Source organism: Passer montanus, unplaced genomic scaffold (assembly GCF_014805655.1).
Source record: "Passer montanus isolate IOZ18808 unplaced genomic scaffold, ASM1480565v1 scaffold45, whole genome shotgun sequence".
NCBI classification, from domain to species: domain Eukaryota; kingdom Metazoa; phylum Chordata; class Aves; order Passeriformes; family Passeridae; genus Passer; species Passer montanus.
Genome location: NW_024369373.1, coordinates 21,165 through 34,362, shown reverse-complemented (window position 1 = coordinate 34,362; position 13,198 = coordinate 21,165). Strand labels below are relative to the sequence as shown.

The window sequence follows — 13,198 nt, the reverse complement described above, 5'->3', positions numbered from 1 at the left end:
TCACCCCACACTGGGACATCCCTTAGGAATGGCAGCCTTGTACCCTCCAGTATCCCCCCGCATCACCTACTTGTGGCTCCAGCGTCCGCACCCTCCGCATCCAAAGGCGTCCGCTGGCCGATGTCCGGGACAGTGCTGCCGGTTCCCGGGCTCTCCCCAGCGCTGGCCACCCGGTGCCGGGACTCACCGGCCGCAGCCTTGGTGGCGGCTGTCTCCAGGGACGAAGAGGACGCCTGGAAGAGAAGCAGGACAGAGACTCAGCGCCGTTGCCTCTCCCGGTCGGAGCAGCGCCGGCACGGGTGGGGGGCACGGGGTGGGGTTTGGGGTGCACAGACACAAGATGCTTTTGTTTTCCTGCCGGCCGGTGCACGTGGCCAGCACGGGAGCCGCACGCCAGCCCGCGCCGCGGGGCTACAGCTGGATCCGGCCGATGGCTCCCAGCACAGCCAGACAAGAAAGGCTGCAGGGGGGGTGAGGACATGAATCAAAGCGGCGTCCCCTCGCCCGCCGGCGGCAGCTGGCCGGTTAGGCAGCTCCCGATTACTCAACCGGGCAGTGTTTACTCGAGATCAACAACCCCCCATCGCCTTCCCTGCCAGGCGGGCGAGGGAAACGTGCTGCTGGGATGGGGATGGCATTCCCGCTGTGCCTTGTTTGGGGACAGTCCCCCTCCTCGACCCCTGGGTGCTGCTGTGGCCCGGGGTTTGTTGTAGCTGTCACCCTCCTGCCTGGGCACACAGCCTGACTGTCACCGCTCCTGTTTAGCTTTAATAAAGCAACAGCCAGTGACACAACGCTCATCCCAGTGCTGTTGTGCCACCCTGGGAAAGACACACGGACAGCCCAGGTTCACAGGATGCTGTGCCCACCCCGGGCACGGCGGGGCTGAGGTGACCTCCCTGTGCCACAGGTGACATCCACAGGGGACACAGTGCACCTGATCTGGGGACATTAGGAGCACGGCGAGGATTTTATGTTGATCCTGTTTTGCTCAGGATTACTCCTATAAACATGGAGATGGATGGTCGGTGGATGCTTTACTGGGAAGCCCTTAGACTCAATGAGCCACGCACACGAGCGGGCGTATAAATTTACCGTTTGCTTCCTGGAAAGGTTTAATTTATGGAATCCATATGGCAGCGCCGCACAACCGCGAGCGCTTGGCACATCCCGTGAGTCCTCGAGTGCCACCACGTCCCAGCCCCAACTGGCGGGGTGCCACCAGCTGCCCCGGTGATGGCAGGATGCTCTTCTCTTTCCCAGTGATTAACAGAAGGTGACTTTCACAGCAGGCAGGGGACAAGCCCAGGGATCAGTCCCCATCCCTGACAGCTTGGTGTGGGATCCCTGGAGGTGGCAGGGATGTCTCAGGGGGGTGGCCATGCCACTGCTCCTCCTCCCAGGACAATGCCAGCGGCAGCAGCAGGCAGCAATCCCCTACCTGTGGGCATGGGAAAGGCTGGGGCGCACTTTGATACCCGGAGCAACTAATCATTAATTAGCATTAATCACTCCTCATCATGCGTCACAGCAGCATTGGGCAAGACACAGCTGGGAAGCCACAGACCAGGGTCTTGGTGGGGAAAGTGGGTTTTGACAGCTGGGCCAAGGCTGGCACCCTCCTGCTCCCCAGGGAGCCCCCCAGACCCCAACCCACCCATCAGCCCCACAGCACCAGCAGCCCCCACCCCCTCTGTTTTTCTGGCAAGGGATGCTGAGATGCAAAGGCACCAGAGATGGGTCCCACCTGCCCAAGGGCAGCCAGGATCCCACCCCCCCTCACCAGCCGTGTCCCCTGGGACCCCCAGGCTCTGCACGGAGCACCGGCCGCCTCCTTGCTTTAACTTCACCCGGCACTATCTGTCAGCAAATCATCCCCGGTTACACAGATAAGGAATAATTGATGCAAAGGAGCCATCTGTTTGCGAACACGGAATATCTGCTCAATTAGGAGGGATCTGTCCACCCAGATAAAGCATGGCGGCAGCCCCTCGGAGCGGGGGCCTTCCTCCCCAGCCACGTCCTCAAAGACTCAACCCCCATTAGAGGTGAGCAGGTTGATTTGGGTGCTAATTTGCTAAGCAGCACCCTGAGGTGCTTGGGAGGAGGCTGGGAGGGAAGGGTGCTCTGGCACCAAGCACTGAAATTTGAAGGGAGAGCTGGCAGATCCCCCATGTCCCACTGTGATAAAGCTCAGCTCCTCCTGGCTCTGGGAGATGCTAATCCCATGTTTCCAGGGATGGAGAGAGGGGAGCAGGATCTGTGCTTGCTGAATGGCACTGAGCTGAGGCCACCCCACTTGTGACACATGGATGGATGAGCCTGAAACAGCTCCCAGGACAGATCCACAACAGGGATCAGAGACACAGGGCACAGCCTCAGGTCAGGGGTAGGTGTGCAGCGAGGTGACAGCAATGTGACATCGTTATGTGATGTTATTAACACGGGAAGAAAGGAGCTGGCACACAGGCCAGCTCCACAAGTGGCAAAACCACGGGGGAATGGCTCCAACCAGAGCTGGCAGGGATGGCCCCGTGGCATGACACTCCTCAAACCCCTCCTGGGTGGTGTCTGTCCCCACCTACCCCAGCAGGTTCTTGGTATAAAGGATATGGAGAGCTTGAGTGGGGACAAAACAGAGCTGGTGGCCTCCAGGGACAGGCATAGAGAGGCACTGCCAGACACCACGGTGGCCATGTCACCTGTGCCCCACACCACCAGCAGGGTGCCCCCCTGTCCTTGGCATGGTGCCCAGGGCAGGCAGCGTGGCACTCTCTGGACAGAATGGCACCAAGGTCAGGGGATGGGTCCCCACGTCCAGTGTTCCCAGTGTCCCCAGTGTGTCCCTCCCCGCCAAGGACACATTCCTTCTGCTCCCATCACTGGGCCAAATGCCTGCCTCAGCTCCCAGCTCTGCCCCAGCTGTGGGATGGCAGTGGTGGGAGTGGGAAAGCGAAGGGCAGGAGGCCACGCCAGCGCACTTCCTGTGCCTTCGGGACACCCAAAAACGTGGCTTCCCCATTCCGCCTCCCCTGCTGCTGGGACAGGCTGCAGCGTGCGCAGCGCCGATGCCACCCGCCCACGGGAATGCCGCCCACGGGAATGCCGCCCACGGGAATGCCGCGGGCACGGCAAAGCCCCCACCGCATCACCCCAACCTCCGCCCTCCCGGCTGGCAGCACCCCGGAAAACCCCTGCTCTGCCAGCAGGCAGGGCACCGGGGGTGGATGCAATCTCTGGCTCTTGGCTGGCATCACCCCGGCAAGGCGGCGGGCACGGAGCCCGGCAAGCACCGGCACAGCTGCACTGGCTACGGGGTTTGGCACAGCGCCGGTGCCAGCTCCTGGGAGTGAGCAAGGGATGAGGTGAGGAGGATGCCCAGCACAGAGGGGCCACATCCTGCCCTTCCCAGGGGATGCAGAGAGGCCTGGGGGACACAAGCCCTGGCTGTCCCAGGCTCCCCGCAGGCCTGGGAGGCGGCGCTCAGGATGAAAGGTGTTTTTGGAGTGCTGAGGGCTGCGGGAGCAGGCTCCCCCCAGCTCCCTTTGTGGCTGAGGCCCTCAAGCCCCCTGGCTCCTGCTGGGGCTTTATCACAGCACAGCCCCTGCCGTGTGTTCCCCCAGACGGTTCCAGCTGCTCTTCCCTCCAGGAAGCCTCTGCCCTTCTCATCCTTGTCCCAGAAGCCTGGAAGCAGAGGGTTTTCCCACAGGAGCAGGCTGGGGTGCCCCTGGGGAGCTGGGTGCCTGCTGGTGGCATGGCTTGGCCCTGATGGGCGCCCACGGGAGGGGTGGTGACTGGGCCCATGCATCTCCACCGTATTTAAAGTTTCTCAGGCGTGTTTGCTGGCGGAAAGTTGGAACCTACAATTACAGCTGTGCTAACTCCTCATTAAAGAGGGGAAGGGGGAAAAAAAAAAAAAAAAAAAGGAAAGAAACAAAAGGCTCCAGACTGAGACACAGTGCCGTTAACCCTTCCCAAGATGGGGATGTGACCCCCCAGGGAATTCATACAGCTGGAGGGACGGCTCACAGCGGTGGCAGGTGACACCATGCACCGAGGGTCTGCCCGTGAGCATCGCTGCCCACCCGGATCCCCGCTCCGTGTCCTGGAGCAGCGGCGGTGCCGCGGCGCCCGCGTGGGCACGGCTGCGGCTGTGCCGGAGCCGTTTGTCACGGCGGGGCTGCGGTTCCCGCTCGCTCTCCAGCAGCGACACCGTGACGCCTGCTCCAGGAGCCCACACAATATGTTCTCACTCATCTCGCAGCTGCCCCCAGCCAGCCCGAGGTGCCGCGCTCCTCGCCGGCGCGGGGGCCGGTGTGCGCCGGCGGAGCCGCGACGTGCCGCGAGCCCAGGCGGGAACTGGCACGGATGGAAGGGGCTGGACACTGTGGTCAGGCTGGATGCCACGAGGGCAGACGAGGATGGAAACACTACTGGCATGGGCGAGGGATGCAGCAGTGGCCCCCCATGCCCCAGCACGCTCACACAGGCTGTGCCACGAGCCCTGGGAACAGCGGACAGGGGGACAGGCCTGGCGGTGACCCCAGTGTGTCACTGCAGCCACCCTGCACCACACGGAGCAGAAGCTGGTGCAGCACAAGGGGTGAAGCACATACCCCCAGGACCCCATCCCCAGTGAGGGTCTGACCCCGTGGCCACCCCAGCATGACCACAGCCCCCCTCATGCCCCATCCCCGGGGAGCATCAGGTCCCTGCGTCACTTTCCAGCCCCCCCCGGCGACACCACCTCAGCGCCGCGGCCGCAGCGGCTCTGACAGCAGCTAACGAGCTGCAGGCAGCAATTTGGGTTATATATAGCCCCAAAGTGACTGCATCTAATTGCTCCAGCGCACACCGGCCGCGCCGCGGGGTCCGGGTGCTGGGCTCAAGGGGACAGGGTGAGCGGCACGTGCTCAGCCCTCTCCCCCGGCTGTCACCCCGTGTGACCCCCCCGGGCACCCTGAGGCTGGCGGGGCACAACCATCACCCCATCCACGCCAGCCCCGAGGAGCTGGGCCATTCCCAGCAGCTTTGTGCCAGGCCATAAGCGGCTTTGGCTAAAGCCGCCGTCCCAGCCCGTCCCAGCCAGGGACCCTAAGGAGCTTTTGTCCCCTCTCATTATGGGGTTTCAGCCAGGGGGCCACGGGGCACAGCACCCAGCACCCCCTCTCCGCAGCCTGGGGGCTCCGGCCAGCTGCTCCGGCAGCCCCGGGAGGGAGGCACGGCTGCAGGGAGGGAAGAGCTCCCTTTGTGGCAGCCCCCATCCCCTCGCAGCAGCTGCCAGGCGAGGCGGCGGGCGCGCAGATGCGGCCGGGGGAGGAGATGCTCTGTGTGTGTGTGTGTGTGTGTGTGTGTGTGTGTGTGTAGGGGGGTCCCCCGCAGCGGCTCCCCACGCCGGCGGGGCAAGCGGCGGCCCCCGCGTGCAGCCGCCGGCGGGGAGGGGGAGCCGGAGCCGAAATTGTTTGCCAGCTTCCTCGAGACGGCACAATGGAGGGCGCGCAGGCGGATCCGGGGTCAGGGGTGAGAGCAGCAATAAGTGGTTTATGCCTTTTGTGAAGAGGCTGAACTGACAGCTCGCTGGATTAACAAAGACGTCCTCTGTTCCCGGGCAGGTCATGTGGAAAGCGCTGCGCCGACCCCTGTCACTTCTTTTTTTTGCAAGAACAGACATTTGTTCGCCAGCGAACAGGGAGGTGATGGAGGGGGAGGCGGGGGGCACGCAGCCGCCCGCTCCCGGCTTTTCCTCCAGCTCTTCTGGGGCTCTGGGCGTGGGGATCGGCGGCTGCTCGCTGCTCCGGCAGCCCTGGCCACGCCGTGTCACCTCCCGTGCCTCAGTTTCTCCAGGTTGTGGGAAGAGCCGTGGCAGGTGGGGATGTCAGCACCTCCACCCCATGCCAGGGCAGTGCTGTATTCCACAATGCTCCACACGAAATTCCCCCCGTGCTCATCCCTCCATCACCCCAGCACCAAGCTGGCTGGGCAGGATGGGACCTGCTCAGTCCCTGTGCCACCATGGGGACATTTCTAGCTCCTGTTTGCCAGTCCTGCCAGGCTGGGGAATGTCCCCTTCAGCCTCTTTTCAAGGCAGGGAAACTGAGGCAGAGGAGGATGTGAGCATTCCACCCATGCACGGACAGCAGGGCTGGCAGCAGCACTGCCACTCCTGGTCCCTGCCCTGCAGGGAACCATCAGCTTTTTCAAATCCACAAGGATTTCCTCAAGGTTGTGTAGCACAGAGCCTTCGCTGTCATCATTAGACTCCAGAGTTAACAGCTGCAATGCTGCTGTTCCACGCTGGGACAAACTGCCCTGGCTGGGGCAGCCACTGCCTGGCCTCAGGTGTCCCTGCGGCTCCCACCTCCCTCTGTCACCACACCCAGCCCTGCCGTAGGTCCCCCGGACACCACGGGGCCCAAAGCTGGGTGGCAGCTTGGTGTCTGCCACCCAAATCCTGCTGAGACCCCACAGGACTCGCAGCTGCTTGGTCCAAAGCCCTACTCCCATCCCCATCTCAGGGACACCACAGCCCAGCACAGCTCACCCACCTCCAGCTCCAGAGCTGCCGGGCAGTCTGTGACCAGTGTCCCCTCCCCGCCACCATAAATACCTGCCATGGGAACCACAGGCTGCCACAAGGGGCTTTTCACTCCGGAAAACCCCACCCACCCCACAGCAGCTCATGTTCTCGGGACATTCCCACAGGTGCTCAGAGGTAAACTGAGGCAGGGAGGAGCAGCCAGGTCGGTGCAAGGCTCTGCTGGGTGAGGGGACACATCTGGGGGTCCCCATCCCTCTTGGGGGGGCACACCACGGCAATCCCAGCGAGGGCCACGCTCCGGCTGGGCCATCAGCTTGTGGCACGGTGGCATCAAAGCCCCAATCCGTGTCCCCCCTCTCCATCCTGCGGGCAGCTCAGCGCCCGTTCCCGGCTCCCTCCTGCCATCTAAAGACGGACTTACCGCCAGGTCCGGCGCTGCCTTAAGCCGCAGATTAAACGTGAACCATCTGCAAGGGGAGCCTTTAATGCAGGATAATACCTGCCACGCACACCCCGCCGTGTCACCGCGCGCCACGTGGGGACAGAGCCCCGCGGTGGCACCGAGTCCCTGAGCGGCCACGGGGCTCTTGAGGCTCTGCACATGATGTTCCTGGCGTCCTGATGTCCCCATCGTCCTTGCTGTCCCCTCCTGTGAGGATCCATGGCTGGGAGCTGCACGCCCAGCCAGCCCCCACCTCACCAGCTCGTGTCCCCCCCCCCCAAAGGAGCCACCCCAGGCAGGGGACACCCAGACGCATGGGGGGTCCAGCCAATGCCCCACCTGGTTAATTACTTTAAGTGATTAAAGTCTCTTCATCAGAGCAGCAGATTAGACCCTGCAGCTGGGAGCTGTTTTCCCTCACAATCTCCTCCCCCAGGGGACAACAAGGGGGGTCGTGCACTGTCCCCATTTTTAGGAGCAAATCCCACCTCCCCAGCCCCAAAAAGGTGGCCCGGGTGTCCTCTGTGCCCCCAGGAATGCCCAGACCAGCAGCATCACCTGGGGTGCAGAGGGGACATGGGGTCACCCGGGCTGTCCCTAGTGCTAGTGGGGACAAAGCTGGGCTGAGCATCACACAGCCAGGAATGACCTCTGTGGGGATTCCTGGGGGGCACCCACCAGAGCTGGGTGTGGGAAGGATGGGACACCTCCTGCCAACTCAGCACCCCAGTGAATTACACAGGATCACAAGTCCCTGCTCAGGTCAGCAGGGAAAGGAGCCAGGGAGGTTTTCCACCTCTCCTGATGGAGAATTTACAGCCAGGACCCACTGTGGGCTCAGTAATTAGTGTTGGGATGCTGAATCAGCACCCGGCCATCGGCACTGAAGGGATGGAGCTGGGGGGGCTCTGGGACCGATGGTGGCCCCCCAGGAGGGACACAGGGAGCACTGGGGTGACCCAGCAGTGCCCGACAGTGGAGGGGGCCATCTCTATGGCTGGTAGCCCAGCATCCCATCCCAGTCTGCTGCTCCAGGATCCCTCAGATGTCACTTTGGGAACACCCCAGGATGGCCAGAACCCTCCTGTCCTGTTCCCCTAAAGACAAAAATCCCTCTGGCCTTCTCTTCACAGCCTGGATGCTCCATCCCAGGATGCTCAAGCCCTGGGATGCCCGAGCATCCACCCAGCTGTGCCCGGGCAGCCCTCTGGCCTTGACGGCTGCCATCAATTTCCCGGGGTCGGGAATGGCAGGGCCGGCTCCCCGGCAGATCCAGCCTCTGCTCCGTGGCTGATTACAGCCATTTCCCTGCCCGTGCCCCCTCCCCGCTGTCTGCCTCCTGCCTCCGTCTGCTGCCTGGTTTTATGAGGGCCATTTCCAAGAGGTCGCTGGAAATAGATTTTTATCACCTCGTGATAAATATCGTTTATGGTGACATTACTGCTCCGAGCAGCCGTGCAGGGGAGGGAGGAGAGGCAGGAGGGACGCCTGCTCCCAGCCCCAGCTCCACGGGGCACCCGCTGGGCCCCTCCTCGTGTCCCTGTCCCCATTCCCGGCGGTTCGGGCAGCGCTATCCGAAACCATCCATCCATCCATCCATCCCTCCCTCCCTCCATCCAGGCGGCAGGAACAGAGGGAGCTGCATCATTAGCCCCGCGCGCCATTAAGCACTTAAAAAGCCATAGGAATAAGCCGCGCCATTAGCTGGCAAGCGAGCTGGGAGGGGAGGGATGCACGGAACCCAGCACGGACCAGGGAATGGCACCACCCCGAGGGCTCCCCTGTGCCCTGGAAGCGGGGACAGAACCGCCCCCTTCCCGCACGCAGCTCCAAGGTGGAAAACCAGGGGCTTTCAGAGCTGACACATCGCCTCTACACGGGGTGACGCCACTGGGTGCCTCTCCAGAGGGACTTTTCGGCACGCTGGGGAGAGCCGGCTCCTTGTTCATCCCCTCCTCTGCTTTAGGGATGGAGCTGGCACAGGAACCCGGGAGGAAACACCATGGCCGAGCTGAGAACTGCAAACTCATGGCAGCGGTGGCCGCGCGTGTTGCAGCCCTGCGTGGAGGTGACCCGGCAGCCCAGGGGACAGGGTCCTGCCCCGGCCAAGCCCGCAGCAGGGACAGCTGCCAAGCCATGCCCACAGGCAGCTGCCTCTGGAACAGGGCACGGCAGCGGGCAGGGGGCCAAGGCCAAGCTGTTCTCTGTGCCACACACAGCGCCGGGCACCCCAGAGGGAAAAACAACTGCCCCAAGGTGAGGGGTGCCACCTGTGGGGACAGAGGCACAGCCCCCAGGGAGACAGAGCCGGGGTGCAAAGCAGCAGCAAAACTGCACAGCCAGCAAAGAGCAACCCTGGCCCGCAGGCAGAGCGCAGCACTGCCAGCCCGTGCCAAGAATCCTGTTTGCTCTCCCCAGCCCTGGCACCGCGTCCCTCGGGCAAGCCGCCTCCTGCCCCACTGCCTCAGTTTCCCCGGCTGGCAGGGGGTGGGCTGCCGTGGGGGGACCCCAGCCTCGTGTTGTGGCTCCTTGTGACACAGAGCTGTGGTGAATTACTTGGGAAGGGACACCCAGTGTGGGGCTGGGACTCTGTATGGGGACAAGCATGGCCAGATGGCAGCACCTGGCATGGTGGCATGACCCCTCCTCAGCTCCACACACCTGGTGGGCAGAAAACAACACCAAAAAGGGCCAGTCCCATCACCCTGATGGCACACGGGGCTGCGTGGGGACAGCCAGCCCCACGTGCAGGGACAAGGAGCGCTGGTGGTGTCCACTCTGTTCCCTCTCTGCTGCCAGGACAGGTGCCTTGGTCATCCAGTGCCACCTCCACCTCATCACCCACGCCAGCAGCTGGCACTGTCCCCTGTTGCCACATCCCACCTTTAGGGATATGGATTCCCCAAGCCGCTGCATCCCTTGGGGACACGGAATCCCTTGTCCTGCAGGAATGCCGGGCAGCAGGATGCCTGCAGAGCCAGCTGCCTCCCGTGCCCATGAAAGGAGATCTGTTCACCTGGCGAGCGGCTCGGTGACCCCGGGTCCAGCTCCTGCCACCCCCTCGTGGCTCCTGGCACGCAGGGCCAGCACGCCCTGGCAGGGCCACCTCGCTGGTGACCTTACCCCGCTGGGGGAGCGCTCCAAGCCCAGCTCCTGGCCCAGCACAGGGCTGCTCTGGTAGCTTGGCACCCACCCTCCCACAGCGCGGGCAGCCGCCCTCCTCACCCTGGGCTGGCAGTGGCTGTGGGATGTGCGGACGGACAGACAGACAGACATCACAAACGCAGCCCCCTGCACGCCGCCCCCCGAGCTCTGGGTGTGGGTTTGGGCATCCCCTGGCAATGCCCAGGGGGGCCACCCCACAGGCCAGCAGCATCTCTCAGTGGGGGACAAATGCCAGGGCACCAGGGGGTGTCCCCATCACCCACAGACAGAGCCTGGTGCCCCCAGCCCTTTGCCTACTGCCCCCCAGGAGCCAGAGCTGAGCCCCCCAAGGGTGGGCACATCAGCTTGGGGTGCACCCCCATGCACCCCATTAGAGCTGCCTGTGGGCCTGCTGGGGTGCAGGAAAACCATTTTGGTTTTTTTGTTACTTTTTGAAATAAAACCACAGGAAAAAAAAAAAAAAAAAAAAAAAGGGAAGTGCAGAAGGCGCCCGGCAGCACCACACAAAGTTTGCAGCAAGTTCCACAAAGCCCCCCCACAAGTACCTGCCACGGGTCAGGGGGCCACAGGGGCCCCCCCACAGCCACCCCAAACACACCCAGCAAAACTGGGGGGACACACAGCAAGGGTGGGGAGAGGGTTTATCCTCCTAACAATCCCCATGGGGTGCCCACCTCAGGGCTGGGCAGGGGTGGGAGGGGGGATACAGCAAGGGGGTACAGGCAGGGGTTGGGGGCACAGGGTGGGTACAGGCAGAGGGGTGGGAGGATACAGGAGGGAGTGGGGGCATTTAGGATGGGGATGGAGGGGTGCGAGTGTGAGGGGGGGGTACAGGCAGAGAGGAGGGAAGTGCAGCCCGGGGGTAGGGGCAGTACTGGGATGGGATGGGATGGGATGGGATGGGATGGGATGGGGGGTACAAGCAGAGTGCGGGGGGGCACAGGTAAGGCGGGGGCACAGCCCGAGGCGAGGGCACGGGCAGCTGGCTGCCCTGCACGTACCTGCGGGGCGCGGTGCGGGCAGCGCGGTGACCCCGGCGGCGGCAGCGGGAGGAGGCAGCGCCGCGCACACGCGCGATCACATCTCACATCCCGAGCCCGCGGGAGAGGCGGGGGACTCGCACACACACACAGACACAGACACACGCACACGCACAGACACACAGACACACGCACACACAGACACACGCACGCACTGCCGGGGCTGGGGGCTGCGCTGAGCTGGGCTGGGCTGGGGGGGGGGTCAGGCAAATTAATAACCGAGAAAAAGGCACTTACCCCCTCCGCGGGGCTCGCCACCGTGCCGCGGGGGTGGCTGGAGGGTGGCGCTGCGAGGGGAGGTGGGGGGGGGTCTCGCCAGCCCCCGCTGCCTGCCACAACAAAGAGCCAGACACAACAAAAGCAGCATATGGCCAGAGCCGCGCGGGGCTGTAAATTAAACATAAAGGGAAGATTAGATAATTAATGAGCGCTCCCGGGCCGGCCCCGGGGGAAGGGGAAGGGGGGGCTGCCTGCTGCGGGGAGCCCCGAGCCCCCCGCCCAGCCCCGGCGGGGAGGGGGCCGGGGGGCACCTGTTGGGAGGGAGGATGGGCAGCGGCAGCGCCGGCCTCGCCAGCTGCTCCGGGGCGCAGCCTAAGAGGATTAGCGGGGGCATCCCGCCCCCGGCAAAAGGGCTTGGAGCTGCAGGGCTGGGGGTGGGGGTCCCTTGAACCCCCCCACGTGCGGTGTCGCCTCTGCCCCAGCCTCGGGCAGCATCCCGGGGGGGGTGGGCTCGAATCCTGCATCCCTGCATCCCTGCATCCCTGCATCCCTCCCCGGGCAGCATCCCGGGGGGGTTGGGCTCGAATCCTGCATCCCTGCATCCCTGCATCCCTGCATCCCTGCATCCCTCCCCGGGCAGCATCCCGGGGGCAGGGGGGTGGGCTCGCCTCCTGCATTCCTCTGCCTCAAAGAGCAGGACCCACAAACGCACAGGGATTCACGCAGAGCTCAGTCTTCCCGTGTTCCCACTCCCACGCAGGGAAACCCTTTGGAATGCCCCAAACCCACCCTGCTAGGCAGGAGGGGAAACTGAGGCAGGATGGGGTCTTAGCGAGGCAGAAGAGGGGAAAACAGACAGCAGGGGGGAAACTGAGGCAGAGGGACGCAGAGGAAAGAGAGAGGAAACTGAGGCAGGAGAGGGTGAGCCCATGCTGGTGGCTCAGAGCTGCGGGAGGGCAAACTGGGGCTGTCCCCAGGCAGCCCTGGAGCATCAGCAGCGGGGCTGGCTGCCCCCACAGGCCGGGGGAGGGGGGTGCCCCGGGAAGGGGGTGCCAGAACGAGCGGCAGGCTCGGCCCGGCCAGGGGAAGGAGTTAATCCCATTATTGGCAGGCTCACAGATGGCGGCTGCACTATTCCCCTGCTTAGCAGATTGAACAGATCAGGCAGGAGGGAGGGAAGGAGGTGGGGGGATCTCCCCCCCAAACACCCTCAGAACAGGGGTGTGAGGGGCTGTGAACACCCCCCTGCACCCCATGAGAGCCTGTGAGCACCCAGGGGTGCTGCCCTGCTCCCCACTGCACCCCTTGCCAACATAAATCCATCTGCTGTGCCCTGGACGAGGGGTGGCTGACACAGCAGGGGACTTGGGGACACCCCTGCTGTCCCCAGGCCAAAGCTGCCACCCCCAGATGCTCCGGGAGGTCAAGGGCCAGGTCCTGTTTCCCTGGCTCGGGGAGATGGAAGCAGCTGCTCCCAGGGCATCAGCAGCCAGGGCTGGAGGCCGGGATTAGGGAGTGTGGGAAAGGGCTGGCAGGAAGCCAGGGACAGAGGCTGGAACGTCCTGAGCAGGGAGGACAGCCCAAAAGGGATGGAGGGAGGGAGGGACGGACAGAGGGAAGGATGGAGGGATGACAGGAGGGATGAGGGAAGGACAGACCCAACAGCTCCTCACCCCACCACACCAGCGTGGGGCTCCAGCCAAGCGCCTCCATCCTGCCACGAGCTCAGGGTGTGATGGCCCTGGGGGCTCAGCGACCTCCACCCCACAGCCCCCTGGAGACCCCCCAGAACCC

The 13,198-nt window shown here is 64.0% G+C and overlaps 1 protein-coding gene across 4 annotated transcripts in view; it reads right to left on the bottom strand.

Moving 5' to 3' along the window:
* Positions 1–13,198, bottom strand: part of GSE1 (Gse1 coiled-coil protein) — a 97,974-nt gene that overhangs the window by 63,618 nt on the left and 21,158 nt on the right. For all 4 annotated transcript variants that reach the window (XM_039721177.1, XM_039721176.1, XM_039721175.1 and 1 more), the window contains exon 2: positions 71–233. In XM_039721177.1, coding sequence (XP_039577111.1) covers positions 71–233 — 163 coding nt within the window. The remainder of the gene's footprint in view (positions 1–70; positions 234–13,198) is intronic.